Here is a 20,196-nt window from a genome sequence, read left to right on the forward strand (position 1 = left end):
GTACTCTAGTTATCTCACTGCACCATTTCAGCATTGTTTATATGCTAAATATAGTTATTATAGCCTGTCGACCGTAAGAACCCCACTGTAAGTAAAAATAAGAGGCAAGGAATTGTTCTTTGTTTAAAGTTAGTCAAGACAAACAAGGTTTGGAGAGCTGAAAAGAGAACTGATACAGAAATACTCTTTACTTAAAAGTATAAAGTATTAACAGCTACATCTAATATTAAAGTATCAAAAGCAAAACATACTTTTGCCAGCAATGGACCTGGCCCTTACTCTCAAGAGGGTAAAAATGATGTTTTCCCCCTCTAAAATACAAATTGCCAAAGGTTTTCTAATAATCATTTGAATTACCAAACCTGTCGTATTTGTTTCAATCATACATCATTCAGTGTGTCTGAATGCTTTAATGTGAAGAGAGTGGGGGCCTGGTCTCAGGGCCCCTGGGAACTGGGGGACTTACAGGGGGCATTGTTTGCAGTGTGAGTCACTCTGTGTACTTATACATCTGCAGAGGACAAAGTTCCCTTCTCCGACTCTGCTAATATTTAACGGGACTGTATTTGGGCGACATGGCAGAGCACCATGAGGAAGAAGCAGCACTGTTGACATGAAGCCACTGTGTGCGACGCTAGCTGCTCATCCAGACACACATTGGACTGAGGTGAGTCACACACACACATAGATAATACTAATGTCTTTCATTTTAAATGTAAGATGAACTTCAGTTATATTCAAGAGATGCTGCTTTTTATAGTAATTTTACTGGTTAAACTAGTGTTTTTATTTCATAAATGAGAGAAAATACTAGGTTAATATGTAAAACTTTTTTCCTTCTCTTTCCATACAACAAAGAAAGCTTAGGAGTTGTTTTGTTAATATTCAAGGATACGAAAGCTGTTTGTTTATAGCCAATGGGAACATTGTAATTCTTAAATTGACTTAATTACCTTGTCTGCCCCAGAAATCCACTGAACAGATCCAGCTTGTAAAAAGTCACGGTACTAGAGTTCTCTCAAGATCAGGAAAATGTAGTCACGTTCCTGCTGTTTTGACTTCCTTGCACTTTGACAATATAGAAATATCCTCTGTGTGTTAGTGATCCGAGAGTATTGTGCATTCAATAGAATAGAATAGAATTGAATTGAATAAAACGACGTCATTGCGATTGCATTGTACTGGTGAAGTGTCATGTTGGAGCTGAACACTCCTCACTTCACCCTCCCCTTACAAACATGAAAGAGAACCTGTGGTGACCTTCATAAACTCAACAGCTGTTTAGTTTGTCCAGTCTGAGCTACTGTAAAAAAAAAAAACTGTCCTCTGTAGGGAGGACCCCTGATGTAAATATTAAGTATTTAAATATAAAAGGCCCATTCTAGGGTAAAGAAAACAACAATTAGTTCATTTAAGATGAAACACACTAGTGAAAACATCACCAGAATAATTAGGGCCTGAGCACTGAAAGGCACTCACAGACCCTATTGAAATTGTGAGGATCATTATTTTATTTGGGTAAACCCAGAATTTGGCTGTGTTTTAGAATGTTTGTAATCAATGAGAATTTTATTTCACTGAAAGGATCCATTAGCTGTTCTTGAGACATTTTAATTAAAACCTCAAATGTAATCCTGATTCTGGCTCCACAGGGAAAATCTAAGCTTTGACTGAATCAGTCATATTTATCCTTTGAGAAACACTAATGCCTGAATACACTTTTCAGCCAGTCCCTCCTCTACATGTTGAGGTGTTTCCCAGCATAAGAAAAAACTTTGAATGAGAGCAGCTAAGGGGATCACCAAAGCCTTGAAGGCATATCCTAATGACAATACTGGCACCTGCATCACATTTAGTGGCAGTGTGTCCAATAGTTATTAAGATATTAAAGTCTGGAGTGAACCAACGGACTGACACTGTCATGGATCCGTGTGACTAGCATGGCTAAAGACCTGAGATTATGATCAACTATGGTCCTCGGAACTACAAAGTCACGCAGAGAGCACATACCTCCAACAAGGCGAACATCCTATCTCGTCATGTTAAAGAAAGTGAAAAAAACGTCAGCCTGTTTATCCAGATCCACTCCAAACTTCAGCGGGCCCTTCACTCCACCCTTCCACAAAATTGTGTGTAAATTGGTTAGGTAGCTTTTGAGTAATCTTGCCATCCCTTGAACAAATGCCAATGAAAACATTAACTCGTTGGCAGAGGTAATGATTCACTAACTTTTCATTTCAGGGCCCTCCATGCGTGGCATGATGGTGCTTCCTCTGTGGGTGCTGCTACTTTCCTGCGGGATTCAAGGTGAGAGTTCAGCTCATGAGGAACACAGCAGCTTCCATGGAGGCTGATGTATCACAGGGGACAGGAATCTGTGTGTGTTAACAGCTTTATTCACTGCTGTGGTGTGTTTAATGTTGGAACCCTTCAGATTAAACCCACAGACAATCAATCTGAACTAAACAATTCATCTGCTCCAAAATGGCTGCCTATTCAGTTAATAGACTTATAAGATACGGTTTTACCAGTGTGTATGTGACTCCGCTTTTACTGGTTCATGGTCCTAAAAGCATCTTGCACAAATGCTGCTCGTTAGTCGGCCTTTCTTCGATTGGGATGAAAAGAAATAGCTCTTTGCGCCGGCCTACATATTTCTCAGACCTGATTTCCTAAACATATGCAACATTTATGAGTCTGCACGGCTGGCTGTAGAAGGTAACACAGTTATCATGCCACAAACAAGCGGCATGAACATGTTATGTCTTATTTCACAGTTCACCATTAATGCTAATTCCATATCTCCTTCATATTTTCTGCAACAGAAAAACAAACAGACTTGAAAGATTGTAATTGAGGATGTGTGCATCTGTGTGTGTGTATGTTAGTGTATACAATGAATGAATCTCTCCTAATCGATTATTTTAGCCCCTACCATGCGACCATTGTATCTTTATAGATGTCTGTAGGTTACTGTTAATAAAAATCTTCTCTCTCTAGCTAACAATTTATTCTCATTGCGCTCATTGCATTGCTGAGCTGATCTGTCCGTCTCATCCAACACTTTTCATTTTACTGTTACCTTAATTTTGACTCTTAAAACTTCAAACTTGAAATCTTGTTTACCCTCATTCATCCCGTTCAGCCAATCAGCCATCTTGACAACAGCTTTTAGAAACAGACGGGTAGGGAGTGATGCTGTCGTTCTCTTTCATTTGTCTCTTCATCCCTTTCAGCCCTCTTTAATTTATCTCTGAGCTCTTACTACTTGCTCTCCATGTCTTGATTGTGCTGACAAGGTTCTCTATAAGTGACACGCACTTGATCCTCTGGCAAGACTCAGATTTCTACATCAGACAAGGGGCCCACATCCTCCTCTGAATTTTTCACCCTCATTTGGCTCATGAAGCGATGAATAAAACAACATCACTGAATTCTTCAGTTTGTCCGGGGCCCGGAACAAACTGAGTGGATCGACTACTGGTCACTGACTCTCCTCGATAATTTATGCTTTCAATTCACCTTGCAGGCAAAGTCTCTTCCAAAATAATACAAATTTGAATGGAACTCCGAGAGTTCATACCTCCACAAAGGCCACACAGTCCCTCAATGAAACCTGAATCTAAATTCACATGGCCGAGATTTGGCTCATCATCAAGATCAATAAATTATTCATTTAGAAATTAAAGAAAATTTGGAAAAACACATTATCTTGCAACTATAAAGAATGTGACAGTTTAAATCTGCACCAAAATTGAATGGGATTAACCCTTGGTTATTTCCCACCCCTCTACAGCAAAAATCTGTACGGTAGTTTTTACCTACTTATTATTTGAAAGGAGACCATTTGCATTGCAAAATAGTTCAATATTTTCTGTGAATGTGATTAGTCGTGAAATAACATACTATTGTTTGCATTTTGTTTATCCAACCTCTTAATTGTGATTGCTTTATAATGCTTTGAGTTATAAAGCATATTGTTGCTAGGCAACCTCGTGGTGATGCACATAACCTCCAATAGCACCACAACCTTTTTGTTTCCCACTTTTGCTTCGTATAAATTTGAGAAAATGTAACATGTTAATTAGGTTTAGATGGCTTTACCTTTAGAAAGAGCTAGATTGTTATGCTAAGCTAACTGGCAGCTAGCTGTTGCTTCATATTTACCAAACAGATAATAATAATAATATCTTTATAGCGCTTTTCAAAATAAAATTATTAAATTACAGAGAAGTAACACTTAAACACTGACAGAAACTCAATTTATGACCACCCGTTGCAAAAATGAAAAACTATAATGAGGTAAATCCGAGAATGTGGTACGATAAAAGAACATTTGAAGCTTTAATTCAAAGGAAGCTACTGACTCAGCCAGTATTTCCTCAGGCAAAGTAACATGAGGTGGTCTCATCTAATTCTCAGGGAGAAATGTCTTGCTGTTCCTTTGAAGGTTCTACTGTTCATAAGTGGTGTGCTGGTGATGCGATCTGTTCTCAGACCCAGCATCACATTGACTGGACCAAAGTTAGCGTGGTTTATTTCTGTTTGTGTTTGGACCTTCAGCAGCTGGAGCTCAGATGAAGCTGTACCCAGACACACTGACTGTCCTGCGAGGGGAGGAGGCTCGGTTTACCTGCAGCGCCTCCAACACCAAGTGGACCGTGATGGTGTGGCTGCTGAACGGAACATCGGCGGTCACCATCTCAAAGTTGTACGGTATCCTGCCGTCCCCCATCACTAATGTGACAGCTGAGAAAGTCCCCGGCTCCCAGGGAGACAGCTGGGTGTTTGTCCTGAACAGCACAGAGAGGTACAACCAGGGACAAGTGACCTGTGACCTTCAGGGCATCGACAGGAAATCAGCAAACCTGTTCGTACAAGGTCTGTGTGTTTGTGTGTACGTGTTTGTGTGAGAGAACGTCGTCGGAGTTATTAAGTGCATCTGTGTGATTTATTCTCACACACACACGCGGCTGTGGCTCAGGCGGTACAATGGGTCGTCCATTAACCAGAGGGTTGGCAGTTCGATCCGTTCCACCTGCCGAAGTGTCCTTCGACAAGATACTGAACCCCAAATTACCCCTGACAGCTGTCCCGGCTGTGTGTGGGTGATGTGTGATAGAGAAAGTACAGCACATCTATGAATGTGTCTGTGAACGGGTGAATGACAGAGCTGTACTATAAACTGCTTTGAGTGATCATCTACACACACACACAAACACACACACACACACACACACACACACACACACACACACACACACACACACACACACACACACACACACACACACACACACACACACACACACACACACACACACACTCCTTCTCCTTTCTTAATGAGGACACTCTTTGGCATAATGCATTCCCTTGTACCTTACCATAACATTAAACACCACAACTACAAATTAAGGGGCAGCTGTGACACAGGTGGTAGATAGGGTCATCCATTAACCAGAAAGTCAGTGGTTTGATAGACAGCTCGTCCATTTTGCATTCCGAAGTTTCCTTGGGCAAGATACTAAGCCTTTAATTGCCCCTGATGGCTGCTCCAACAGTGTATGAATGGCCTGTGATAGAAAAGGCGCTGCACATAGAACCCTCGATCAGCTCCTTGAAAAAGTGAGGAACGGACAAAATGTCCTCCCTCTCCCAATATCTACTCTCTCCATAAGGTCTATAGGCTCAACATGGTCCTCACAAAGATATACGTACAGGCATGCACACACACTGGGAGGAAACTCAGCAGATGGCACATCTCTTGAAAACCATTGCAGTGTGAGAAAGTGCAGAAATAAACTGTTCATGTTCGAAAGGGAGGTAATCGAAGGGACGAAGCAATGGTTGTGTAGCAGCTCTGATGCTGCACACCCACACACTGCTGTCTCCACTAAAAACAACAAAGAGCACAAAAAAGACATCATATTGTTGTGGATTTAAGGGACACGTCTTAATTTAGTGCTTTAGATGGTTTGCAGAGTGGAGTTAATAGAATAAAAGTTTTCAGTTTGCGGTAATAACTGGTGCATTGGTACCTGAGAGATCAATACAAGTGTGTAGGCTGGGAAATCATTTCGGTCTGCGTGGTGGAACCCAGTTACCCCGGCATGTTTGGTGGTTCTTGTGACATTGTTAATGATATCGTGGGAGGTGGTGAATTGAATGGACCAACACTTATCAGTCCAATTCCAATCCAATTATACTTACCAGCTGGAAAGGGTTGAAGTCAAAAGTTCTGGAGCAGGCAGCAAGATTTACAGAATCCGCTCTGAATGCACTGCAGTGTGAACCAGCATGTTAAGGTCTGCATTTCCCTCACAGGGATTATCAAAGAAAAATACATTTCTGCATTTAATGTGGCCATGGTCACCTCACAGCATGAGGGTTGTTGGTTTGAACTCTAGCCTTTCTGTGTGGAGATTGCATGTTCTTCCTGAATCTGTGGGTCAACTCCAGGTACTCCAGATAGAAATGGACTGACAGCAGACTGCAAAACAAAAACTGTAAATGATCATAATTAGAATAAAGTGAAAAAACAATACGTTTAAAGAAGTTTATTTTTAATACATTTTATTATACATATATTACCTCAGCTTTATTTCAAGATTAAACAACTTTATGTAAATTATTAATTTCAAAATTCTGCAGTGAAACGCATTATTTTTCCATTGTTTTATTCCCAATTTATTGGTTTAATCTGATAATTGGTGTGTCAGTTAGGTGAATGAGAGACCAATACGTTTTCATGCTATACAGTTCAAATTTTTGCTGAAGGGAAGGATGTCTGATTTTTCTTCACTGGCGAGTCAATTTAAAAATAGAAACTCTGAACAGTCCCAAAGATCAATATACCTGTTTTAAGAGACAAAGAATGTAGCTCTTTACAGATATCCGTGATTGAATGTTATTATCACAAACTTTTCATTCATTCCCTAAACTTATAACAGAACAAGTTCAAACAAATTCAATATGTAATTTAAAAACCACCTATGGTATAATTCAAGTTAAAGGTTTCAAATTAGATCTTTGAGTCCTAATTCTTTGGGTTGTTCCAGCAAACTAAATATATTTTGAAAAATGTATGGGTGGCGTTTTAAGACAACTTTTTAAGAAGTCAAATAACAGTGTGTACAAACCAAACTGAGCGCTCAGCTAAAAACAAGATCGGCCTGGAAACATTCACTCTGCAAAAAGCAAGGTGGGGGGGGGGGGGGGGGGGGGGGGACAAAAACCAATGATCCTTCGCCTCCAATATATTACTGCGAGAGCCCTCATTGCTGCCAGCTCCACAAATCCCCTCTGACATATGCAGCCATTAACAGGAGTGTATGGTGAATCAGGCCCTCCAGTCTGGATGCAGAGGATCACATGGCCTGACACAGCCTTTGAATTAATCGTCGACCTGGCATGGCCGGTTAACAGTCAGCAACTCTGCCTGTGATTTGTGCACTGCAGCCTCAAATATACTGTTGGGACAGGGCCACAAATCCACACAGGGCTGGTTGACTCTTGATGCCATCATCCACACTCCCTGCTTTAATTGTCCAATATGAAGATGCTGTAAATATGAACGTCACTGCCCCCTCCTTCATGCTTATGTCTCTCGCTCACTCACAAACGCACAATCCTTTCACTTTGACGAATCAATATGTGCTCGCAAGCCTTTTTACTTTATCTGAGGATGACCAGATGCCTTATAAATCAGATAACAGTGAACATGGATGTGGTAATTGTAGAGGAATTGTGCCCCACATCCCAATTGGAATAAATCTGCAACCACACATAAAGTGCATGTTATATACTCTCATACAACACAAGATGCATGCGGACACACACTAGTCCAGTCTTATCTCTGCACTGATTGTCAGAGTATTTCTCCAAATTCTAAGTACTGAGTCGTCACGGAACTACAGCTAACCCAACAAAGATAACAGAAGGGTCAAGATTCGTGTTTAAGGGGTGGAGAGATGACAAGGAGTTGCCTCTGGATGGCGCTGTGGGCTGCTGCGACCACGCACTGGTACATAACATTGTTTGAGAAGGAAGCAGCCATTAACACCGGTGGTGCAGCTGTGATGGTACATCATGGTCTGACTGTCTTTTCAAGGACAGACATGCACAAGCTGTTCTGGTTGAATTCTGGTCATTGAATTTGTATTTGGTGTAAATACAGAGTTCGCATATTGTTGACATATAATGCTAATGTCTGTGGTGGCTAATTGCAACTTATGAGATAAGTGGTTTGCCACCTTCTGAAGCAGCATTTGGAGTTTATTTGTTTTCAAGCCTCAACAGTTGTTCCCAGAATCACTAACTATACCTTTTAAAGCTGCCTGCAATTTCCCCATTAAAGACCCCGACTGGAAAATCCCTGAAATCAGAGTAAACTGGGGATTCCCCGCTTCACACAGCTCGCCAGTGCAGCCCGAAGAGTTTCCCCTACAGTAATTAACAACCCTAGTGAAAACTCAGATCACTTAGAGTGGAGCTTTGGGAGGAAGAGCTGGCGTTCATTTCCTATTCAGATGTATTCATCAGCCATGAGCTGCCCCCCCAATCAGTGCAAATAAGGCTGCTGGTTCTTCGCCAACCTTCACCCGCCGGTGCCGAGATTCTCAGAGAGCAGCTGGAGTCCACAATCAGAACCGGGCGCTGTTAAGACTTGGACGGGACAATGTTTATGACACCAAATCAGGCATTAAATAAAAGGCAGCTGGAGAAAAGGGACGGCCAATAATGTGCACAAAACGTCTGAGGATTTGAATCTAAATCAACACTGGCATGTCCCTCGCTTAGACAAAGCGGTGAAGCTCCTGTAATTATCTTCCTGTCGAAAGCAATTGTCTGTTGCCTCCACCAGCTTTCAGTCTGCCAGACAATAGACCTCACAGATGAGATACTGTATCTCTCAGGGGCCTTAAGTAGCTTATTTGGTGCCAGGGAGGAAAATGAAGGGGGATCAAGAAAATTATTCACCAGGCAACAGAGAGATACACATACATGCAGCTACATGAATTTCAAAAGGTGACTGTTGAGAAAAATCTGTTAAATGTACACACATGCATCTAGAGGAATATACGGGCATGATTAACCTTCACATGCAGGCACTTAAAAATATGAAGAGCAAAAAATTCCAGTTTGTTAATGTATTTTCTTCTGCTTGCAGAAAAGGGCATCGTCCAAGTCTCGGGGGACGACAAGTTGGCTTTCAAGGGGAAGTCAGTGATATTTGAATGCCGAGCAGCAGGATGGTATCCTGTACCCAGTCTGTACTGGCTGGTGAATGACAAGAAGGTAACTACGTGACTGCACATCATTATCTGCTCTATGTTGAAATGGATCATATTCTTTATTCATGTAATATAATTTTTTTTAAACTGCAGGTCTGAGGATTGAGTATGAAATATGCTGAAAATATTGTAAAAACCCCTTTGAGACAATACAGTGAATTCTAGCTGCATAAATCATAACTGAATTTACATGTTTATGTCTGTATCTGTGCGTTAACTGCATCTTACTCCAGTAAAGTTTTTTTAAATTGCAATTGGTTACATCTTTTATCGTCAAATGATTTTTTTTTCAATGACCTGTAAGGGACAATTTCGATTCCAAGCTTCTTTCAACTTTTTACCCCTTCACTTTCTATTTTGAGGAGGTGGCCTGAATTCTCTTCCTGGAAACAGTCAGTTTGTCATAGTGATGCATGCACTGCTTTTAGAGAATTTTGAATAAAATAGTGGGTCAAGAACGATTCTAGCTCAAACGCTCACCTTACTTTTATGGCAGAAGATTATCTATCTGCATTACAATTCAGAAAGACTCTGGCAACAACAAAGTCAATGAATTATAAAATTGTTAATCTAAAAAATTATAGTGTGAACTTCATCTTGTCATTTAGTAGGATACCCTGACCCGCCTCTGAACAGAGAGGGAGTGATACTGCCCCCCCCTCAGCAGAGCTGAATTTCCTTTAACTTCTCTTTAACAACTTAAATGTTCAGTGAGTAGAATTTAGGGACATCTAGTGGTGAAGTTGCATGATGCAGCTGAATACCCCTCACCTCCACCTACCTGTAGTCTTCAGCTGTCATATATATTCCTGAGGTGTTTAGTTTGTTCAGTTTTGATGACTGTAAAAACATGGCGGCCTCCGTAGAGAGGACCCGACCCCGATGTAAATATGAAGTATTTAAATATAAAGGGCCCATTCTCGGGTGAAGAAAACAACGATTTGTATAATTGAGATGAAACACACTAGTGACAGAAGTGCCAATAGATCCCTTTCACCTAAATCATACAAACTGGACCTTTAAGGAAATATGTTAGAGAGAAACACACCAGCCCTGCATCATCTGTCCTGTTAGATGAATAGTTGTGTGTGGTGTAGTTACAGGATAACTCTGGTCAGTGGGAGCAGACATCCTGATTGGAATAAACAGCAAATCATAATGCTCCTCTCTCTGTGGGGGATGGTGTGCAGGTGAGCCAGGGTGAATACAACATCAGCAGTGAAGAGTCGGGGAAGGGCCTCTTCACTGTGAGCAGCAACCTCAGTGTGATGGCGGCAAAGAGCTCTGTAGTGGATTGTCTGGTCTTCGTGTCTGCCCTCACCACGCCACTGAAGAGCGGCGTCCGTCTGACAGTGGGTGAGACTTGAACACTGTATTTCACCATGTTTCACATTAAGGAGAATATATAACAATTCTTCATAATAAAATGTCTTTGACTTATGTACATTATCCATTATGTTCAAACTCAGAGAAATCCCCAATTTTATTCAAGGTAATGGGATGTTTCGCTTCGGTTGCCTTTTAATTGCGTCACACTTGCTTTACCTGTGGTTTTGTCCATAGCTGCAATAACTTCCAGCTCAAACGACGTATGACGAAGGACAAACAAACTGTTAACAAGTTAGCCAGTCCTTTGTTTTTTCCTTCCACTGTTTGTATTGATCACTGGTAATGGATCACAATTCTACATTGCTGTTTGCTGTGTGTAACGTGAATAAAAATTCGATGCATTCATTCATCCGTGAACATGATAATCTACCTTATGAAGTCACATCAGGTAGATTATTGGCAATGGTGGTGACCTCATGCTGCTCCACGAGTCATCAAATTTGGTCTTTTGTTACAGAAACATTGACGTTGCAGAAGTAAATAACCAATTCATGTGCTGAATAGAGGTTTTGATTCATAAGATTGTGTCACTACTACAATATATGAAACAATGTGTACATACTTGGCACAAATAACAATATATTGCAACACTACATTAACAAGATAATAGATTGAATTCTAGAAGAGGCGCACTGAAAGTGATCATTCATGATGGGTCATAGGATTTGTAGTCCCTTCAGTCTTAAAAAACTATATACACAGATTTGTTTGACTGTTTTCAGGAACCATGGCCATTGTAAAAGTCGGCAGTCACTCTTACACTTGTTTGATTGAAAGACCCCTAGTGGCCAAAGTTACATACTGTACGTTTACCTAAGATGACTACATGCACAGTAACAGCTTCCAGTCACTGCTTTGTTCTTTCCTGTTTCAGTTCTCTCTCTATTCATTTCTATGTGTTTCCTTCTCTTGCATGTTTCCCTTTGTGTTTCGTTTTGTTCCCTCCTTATTTTGGGGAAGCTGGTGAATCATCACTCAGTGTTATTATTGTAGAGCAGAGAGGAATAGCAAGTGGAAGATCGACACTCCATGAGTTTGCACTGCTTGTAAAATAAAAACATAATATTCCAGTTGTAGCCGTCACTGTAACATTTTCTTCGACTACACGCGACAGAACTGTTTCTCTCTTTTGCCCGCCACTGCAAATTAAAACAGGATATTAAAACGCAGCTTTCTTTACACCCTGTCTGCAAATCTGTAATTGAATTGCAAAGTAACAACACTAGCTTCAGCATTTCTTTCACCACAACACTGACGTGACCTCCCCTCCTCAGTTGCAGAGGTGGTGCAGGAAGATGAAGACTGCACGCTCCTGCTGGCAGCGACTGCCTCCCTCTCTGCTCTTCTGCTGCTCCTCCTGCTCGGCATCTGCATTGTCCTCTGCTACAGACAGAGGAGACAAGCAAGTAGGCACTTTTCTCTTCCTTAAATTGCTGCAGGTAAATTGAATGTCACCTCCCCCTACATCTTTCCTGTAAAGAAACTGTGGTTAAAGTATAATGAAGAAGATGGGTGGTTTCATGCTGTGACTCGGCAATGCCCCCCGCCCCCCGAACTGGCCTTCACCAAGGGCACGTTATATTTTTTCTGACAAAGGCGGAACATTAGTTGTCAGCAGAAAGCGTTACTTCTCTGGAAAGAGAAGCAGCAAAGAGGTTACGGTGGTATGTGTGTGTGCGACTAGTCAAGACAGGAAGGAATAATTTTCTCCATGAACAACAAGGCACACTGTTAATCTTTGCAGTATTTTTAGAGTTAAAAAACACAAATTGCATGTAATTGTGGGTAGACTGCATTTACAGTAACTCACTGTATTTTTGGAAATAGCGGTAACATATTAATTAAGACGATTGCGGCAGTGCTGCAGTGCAGGGTTTCTTTTCATGCAGTCTGATTTCTCTCAGAGCATACACACAGTCAGACACAAAAGGATTGAAGAGCTTAACAATGTTCTTGCAAGCATACATAAGCAACACACACACACACACACACACGCAAACAAAAATAAGAAAGAAAACAATAAATCATAAAAGATTTTAAATAAAATCCGATATTACTAATATTTTTTTTTTTCTTATTCGGTGTTGTTAGAATCATCTAGTTTGACGTTTATGCTCTTGTGCTTTCAAATAATATGAAATAAATGAAATACTAACACAATACGCTGACAGTTGTTCCACCAGAGTGAGTCCAGACATTTTTTCACTGCAGGTGTTTGATTTAATAAAGATTGCTGCACTAAAATAGTCATTTGAGTGAGCCAGCCTTGTAGAAAGAAGGGACTATGTCTCAGGGCTTGTTAGCCGCATCAGTGAGACAGTCTGAGGAAGGACGTTGAAATATGAGGAAGAGTTGGCAGTTGTTTAGAGGGAAATGAGATCTTGAGCAGCCTATCAACCTGTTTGCTAAAAGGATTGTTGATACACTGACAGAAGTTGTACCATGGGGAACCATAAGTCCTCCTGACACACCAGGTTCCTTCCAGATGAGTCTGCATGTTTAAATACACTCCACTGAAACACATCACCATGCAGCTTTTTTGGCAAAGATTTGATGAGGAGAATAAAAGTTATACATAAATGAGGCTTTAAACATTAGTTTAGCAGCTAAAAACTATTTTTCAATATCAAGATAAAATGCAGTTATGGTATCCTGAGCAGAGAATAAAGCCACACCCTCTATGTGTATTGTGATCTGCCATCAGTAGTCCCTCCCTATGAAACCATTGGCCTTACCTACATTTATAAAGCATGATGGCTCCATATAAGATAGGTAGGGATGTAAACATGACCGGGGTGCGACGTCTCTCAGACACAAACACACCTGCACACCATGCTGCTGTTACTGTGCATTCACGTGCTCCTCCAATTTTTTGAAGTTGTGTAATTGTTCCGACAACAATGTGGAAAAACATGACTGCTGTAAAAAATGTGTGTCGTATTTATGTGATTAGAGCAATTAAACCACACCTTTACTCCTCTGTCCAATATCTGCACAATAACGGAGAGGAAAGAAAAAGGATTAGGTCTGACACATACAAATAATTTAACCTTAACCCATACATTTGTATTGACTTACTAAAATGGTGTTAGTCACTTGCAAGAGATGGACATACAGTTTGGACATACCCCTGGAGGGTGGTTCCAGTACGACATCTAATGGCACTGAATACTGGATCTACAGCCTTTAATTCCACTAGGTATGGGAATTATGTATCTAAATGTATAAGCTAGAAGCTCAGCTTTGCAAAAAGACTTAAAGAAACTTCTGTCCAAAGGTAACAAAAACTTAAATTCTACAGCTGACTGATGAATTGATTATATCCAAATGGCAACCCACTGTGATGTAACCCGTTGGTTCGTGAAGTGCCATTTTGAAACCTCGACTTTTGCATTTTGGCCAGAGCCATTTGTTGTCTTTTGAAACCAGAAGTGACCATATTTGGACGATAGGGGGGTAAGCCTCACCTAGAGTTTGACAACAACACCCATGGGATGGCTCAATCACACAGTATCCACAGCTTAATGGATTTCCACACTTTATCTCCTACATTAAATGGGACCATAATTTACCCCAAGTGAACCCCAGGCTGTATTGAAGAAAACTTGAAACAACCGATTTAGACTATAAACTCCTTAGGGAAAAGGTTTACTATCCAGTGAGAAGTACGAGTCATCTTCTCATAGACTTCTATAGAAATTTAATGGTTTCATCGACCAGTGAAATTTCTCTCCCCTTGTCATTTGAGAGAACAAAGGTTTAATTAATTTAAATATATATATATCTCAGTCATTTTTATTCTTAGATTTATGCACAAAAGATGAGCATAATTCCCAAGATGTTGAACTATACCTTTAAGAAACATGTTGAGACTTTGTTTTTAAAGCTGAGAGGTGACTAAAGCAGTACCAACTCTTTCTTCACAGCCCTCCGGGTCTGTCATGGGTCAGGAAATGGTATAAACCCATTAATAAGGTTTAAACTCACCACACCGTGAGACAGTTTTACTGCAGCTCCTTTAGAGCTCCAGACTTGGGAGGAATATTTGTGATGTGGAGGGACCACTCGTCAAGTTCCCCAGCAGAGAGGTCGATACCCCAGCACGTTCTGGAGGCGGCGTGACATTGTAAAATAAAAGTCTGGCCAGGGAAGCAGGAGGGTGCAGAGATGTTTCTGGACTGCCATCTCCGAGGGGCCCGTTGTTCTAGCGGAAGGAGGTGGCGGAGGCCTGTTTGTGTGAGATAACAAAAAAAGTGGCCCTGAGTCACACATTTAAAAGTCAGTGTAATCCCTGTGACTGATTCTGGACCATTGCAAATCATGGTCATGGTTTAGCACTGAGGGATTATCAAAGGGCAGGTGTGCCAGGTTTGTGTCTGTACCTGCAACTTCTAATACCATCTCCATCCCCCTCCTTGCTTCAGTCTCCGAGCTCTTATGTAACACCCCTGAGCAAGAGAAATGAACTTCATGAGGATGTTTGACGATGTGGCTCACTTCCAAGTCACTGAGCTTTTCTTTGGGTAATCCATCTCAATAGGGAATAATGTATGCTTTGAAAAAATTTGGAAAAATAGAAGGGATCTAATATATTCACCCTCAAAGACTTTGGTTGGCATGACAGCAGGGATTTAAAAGATAACGACAAAGGCAGTTTCTCCCCCGGTGTGAGGAGCAGTTTGTATCTCTCCTGGGGAAAGCACCATCTGCACCACTGTTATGTGTGTGTGTTTTTTCCGTGGCCAGGAGGACCTTTAGCGGAGACAACCACAAAGCCACGTTACAAAACTCATCAACACTCAGCACTTGCTTTCACTGCTGAATTTCAAACTGACTGGAGGCTGTGATATTAGTACAGAACCCAAAACTGATAAACAGCGGGACATTTATATTGATGCAGTGAGCCAGCACAATGGTTCTGTTGTCAATGCAATGAGAATAACAAAGTTAGCAGATGATGGGTCATAATAGTTCTGGAAACTTAATGCCTCATTTTCTTTTTACCTTTCAGATCCAAGCGCAAAGGATCCTGCATGGTGAGATTGAAAAAACTTTTTCTTCTACTTGTTTTGCTTTATGGGTTTTTTGAAACAATAAAAAACTTTACTGTAGCTGTTTTCAGATATGAAATTGGGAGAATTGGAAACGGGAGGTTCTCTGAACAGACGAGTGTCTAGACTCTGGAATCAAGACCTAGACTTTCCCCTCTTTTATAAAGAGTATTTTGGATTTGTTGTTTGGGGTTTATTATGGATGACAGAGTTTTAGTTCCTCGACTTTTATGGCCATCTCACCACCCTGTCGTTATTTCTCCTCCATCAGTCCCCTTCTCTCTTCCTAGTGTCTCCTATAGTGTTTTCCTTGTTTTTGCTGTTGGCCTTTTTGAGTTTATGGATTTTTTATTTAGTTTTTTTCTCTGCAAGAACTTTGCCTTACGTTAAAGGGCACCTTTTGGATTACTACCCTTTTGCTCTGCATTTTTGGGTTCACCTGCTACAACAAAACACAACAGAACGAACTGACACAGACAAAGGGAGGCACAGACACTTGTATACACAGGGGAGGCGGGGGGGGGGGGGGGGGGGGGGGGGCTATTGGACACAGGTGAAAAACATGAGGAACAGGTGTAGGCAATCACAGGGGCAGGAAACGGGACAAAGACAGGAAGTAAAGTAGGAAACACACAAGGAGCAAAACTTCAAAATAAAACAGGAAACTGAAAACTCAAGGAGAACCCAAATCCAAACGCAAACCTAAAAAGCAAGGAGAAACAGGGAAAGACCAGCGACAAAAGAGTCCTTAATAAAACCTAAACAACAAATCCACAATACTCTTGAGACTAGAGTCATGACAACGCGTTCACCACAGCAACAAATCTTCCACGTTACTCAGGCCAGAGGTGAAGCAGCCGGGTGTCGCAGGTAGAGGCAGGAGGCTATGTATTAACTCTGCTGCAGAGATCACTTTTACAGCTCCATGACACCGCCGTCAGCTCTTATCAACACAAACTCTCTTGACATCTTCGTCTGTTTGTGTCACTGCTTTTTCACTGGGAGATATTTGTTGTCTTTTAATTTTTTGTATTTTTTTGCATCTGTCGCATATTTTAAGTGTCATTCACCCCCACACTCCACCTCTCACTCGGACATATGCGTTCTCACATTAGATTAGATTCAACTTTATTGTCATTGCAAAGTACAAGTACATATGCAAAAAGATGCAGTTTAGCATTCAACCAGAAGTGCAAAAAAGGCAGTAAAAGTGCAGACTATTCTGCATATTTAAAGTGAATATGTAAATAAATAAAATCTGTACAGTAAGAAAAATATATGGAATATTACAGTATTCAGAGGTATTGTATGATATAAGAACGATGAATGTACTATGAGCAAGATAAATATATAAATATATATAAATATGAATACACTATAGGCGGGATAATACAGTAGTATGCATGCACCTCCTGCAGAAACAATACAGAGGATCTGTGGAGTTCAGTGCATGTCTAAGAGAAGTTTATGAGATCAACTGTGAAGGCTTATGTTAAAATGAGGGAAAAGTGTATTAGATTATAATCGTTAACCACACCTTTAAAATAAGCTAATATAAAATTCAGACTCAGTTTGAATCCTAATCAATATTTATAACTTGTTCCTGAGAATGAATGTGTTTTAATTGTTTCTCATTATAGATTAAACTGAAGACATCAATTTGAAATTACATGAATTAAATAGCTATTACATTTAGTCACACTGTGATTAAGATCAAATTGGTCATTAGCTCATTTCAGAAGAAGATACACCCTCCTTCGTATTTGTCAGCATTTCTCATTCAGCTGAAATTCATTTTATAGCTTTTCCATTGAGCACATTGAAGTGAGAGTTGAGCTCCTGGGTTGGGTCTAATAAAACGCAGTGAAAAATGATGATGAGGTTCATTTCGCAACAATGCAGCCGTCCAATGATCTACTGCAGCTGTGGGAGGAGGGAGAAATGTTTGTGGCCACAACAACGCGGTCTCAGATTAAGTGGCCCTGCCATATCTCATATAAAGGTTATCTTCTCCATTGGACGGTCTTTCTGCATTTGCAGGTTCATCCAATCGGTGGTTGGGAGAGAACTGGTTGCTGAGGCGACCAAGGGGAAGGATAACCTGGGATACTCTAATGAGGGTCCCACAGGTGAGTAAGCAACACATAGTTCACTCTGTTAACCCAATTTCAAAACTGTTGAAGACACTGTTGCATGGTGTAGATGTTTTAAAACATGCAAAAATGTTTGGTCTTTTAAATCCGTGGGTTATCACCTTGCTTTGTCATAGTAGTAACATTTTGTATACTTCACAGATCACGAATTACGTCAACCCAGTGGGCCAGGTACTTACAATTGGCTTTTATCAAATAGTTAATCAATTAAGCAGCAACAAACCACATAAACAGCTGGTTTCAAAATCATGCAAATTACATTTATTTCTAATTTTGAATCTAAACCCGCCTGAATCCTTGCTGTTTTGCTGAGGTGCACTTTGAGTCCAAAGGTGGCTGTAATGGTCAGAAGGGCTGCAAGGTTAGATCAGGCTTAACTGCTGTTTCTCACCCTGCAGACGCAGATTACAATGAGCTAATCATGGAAATTCGTAGAAAGATGGACTTTGCCAGTTTTCACAAGGTAAGGCAGAGAGAGAGAGAGAGAGAGAGAGAGATAGAGAAATAGCGAAAGACTGATGGAGTCGACCCAAGCTGAATAATGCGTCCAGTCATTCAGCAGATTGACTTCCTGCTATAGCCCCTCTAACGTTGATGAGAACATAAGAGAGCTGCACTGCTGCTCTGTCTCACCTCAGCCGACCTCACGTCACACAATTCAAATCATCCGTCGCTGTGTGAATCCAAATTGGTAGATTTCCACACGATGCCCTTACCAATGCGTCCTCTGAGTGGCAGCGCCATCATTGTGGCACATGATCTGAATGTAGTGATGATCTGCAGGCCTAGATGAAGGGGGGTAAATGGCCTGAGACACAAATCGAGAAAAATGTGTGTCTTTGCACTTTGTAAATATTGTCATGTCCTTCACATGATCCTGACATGTTAATGTTGATGAGATTTATCCGCCTGAGGGATTTCTGTTTGTCTGACCTGTAATTGACTAATTGATTGCCACATTGATTCTGGATATCATACTGTATTGATGCCTTTGTGGAATATCCTGGTGTCTGATAATGAAAGGTGAAACTCCCCTCTTGTGGACCGGCTTATTTAGTTTCCTTTCATAATTAACTGTGTTGTGGAGCCGCTCGGACACAAGGTCACAAGTTCAGCTCCGATTCACTGTCTCTGGAGTATTGAACCAATATGATTACCTCATCTGGGAGGTACTGACGGTGGAGGAGCACACACTTCGAGGCCTTTAAAGGGAATAGCTGTCTTCCACATTGTACTTTATTGGTAATTACAATTCAAAGAAACATCCACAGAGGCACTGCTGCACTAATGTAGGACCACGCAAACCTTTCAGGGCTGGGTTGGTAAAGAGACAGGGTGTAGAAATGATATGGATGTATTTGTGAAAATGGGATATAATTCTCATAAATATGTTATAGTGACTGTGTAACAACCTTAAATAAAAAGTCCTAGTGTTATTGTTAGAATGAGACTTATATATTTACATAGTGTGCAGTGGGTCTTGCCACCGCGGACACCATAGTGCTCCACCATGTTTCTACAGTAGCTCGTAACAGGCAAACCGACTAGAGATGGTCTTTCCCGTTTGTAAATTGATGGATCAACATTGATTCAACAGACAAGGAAGAACCACGCCTCTTAAGTTTGCAGCTTTCTCCAGTGACTGTGTTCTTGAGAATTAAATGTAATGATGTTCTACAGGTCCCTGATGTCGTGCACTCCAGCAACCCGTCTCTGCACAGTGAGAACCAAGGCCAGGCGAGTACGTCTGAGGAAAACCCTGTGAACGTCAGGAGGATTACCACAGTTTGAATGTAGTTTATTATGATGTAATAAATATGGTGTCGATGAAAACAGCATTTTTTGATTAAGATGTATTATATTCACAACTGGACAACTCACCAGTGTTTTTATGGTTATACTTTTTGTAAAGCTAGAGGCTAATGTTAAAATAACTTTATGAATTCAGCATACAGATTTAATGCAGCTAAATCTTTGGTATTTTCCAGTGAATTCTCAAAAATGTAAATTGTTTGTGACTGCATAACATAGTATTTTCAATAAATGTTTTTTGTTTGTCTATTTTGTTAGCTTTTTTTTATCACATCATATATAATCTTTATAAACAGATTCTGCATGTGAATATTTAGAATATGTCAATTTTGGGACCAGGAAATGTTTTTCACTTCCTTTAACATTGTGCATTTTTTAACATTTCCGTTGATTTCTCAGGACTGATTATTTATGAGTGCGTCCAATTTGGTGCATATTCAAATAAAAATCTGAATCTAGTGAATTTAAATGTGGTTTCATAAGGGGACAGCTGGACCT

General features: G+C 40.6%; 1 protein-coding gene across 6 annotated transcripts; it reads left to right on the plus strand.

Annotated features, from left to right (window-relative positions):
• Window positions 1-475: 475 nt before the first annotated feature.
• igsf5b (immunoglobulin superfamily, member 5b) lies at window positions 476-19,947 on the plus strand. Of its 6 annotated transcripts, none has more exons than XM_053422862.1 (11): window positions 476-666; window positions 2,219-2,307; window positions 4,567-4,881; window positions 9,170-9,297; window positions 10,484-10,649; window positions 11,957-12,088; window positions 15,694-15,718; window positions 17,774-17,862; window positions 18,028-18,057; window positions 18,285-18,349; window positions 19,567-19,947. In XM_053422862.1, exons 2-11 carry the CDS (start codon window positions 2,250-2,252, stop codon window positions 19,675-19,677), a joined length of 1,119 nt encoding a protein of 372 aa, XP_053278837.1. In that variant the 5' UTR covers window positions 476-666; window positions 2,219-2,249; the 3' UTR covers window positions 19,678-19,947. The 6 variants fall into 6 exon arrangements, with proteins under 6 accessions (XP_053278837.1, XP_053278836.1, XP_053278835.1 ...); XM_053422861.1 differs by having other exon boundaries at window positions 477-667; window positions 2,242-2,307; XM_053422860.1 differs by having other exon boundaries at window positions 478-666; window positions 4,564-4,881.
• The last annotated feature ends 249 nt before the right edge of the window (window positions 19,948-20,196 follow it).

This window comes from Pleuronectes platessa, chromosome 5 (assembly GCF_947347685.1).
Source record: "Pleuronectes platessa chromosome 5, fPlePla1.1, whole genome shotgun sequence".
Lineage (NCBI taxonomy): Eukaryota > Metazoa > Chordata > Actinopteri > Pleuronectiformes > Pleuronectidae > Pleuronectes > Pleuronectes platessa.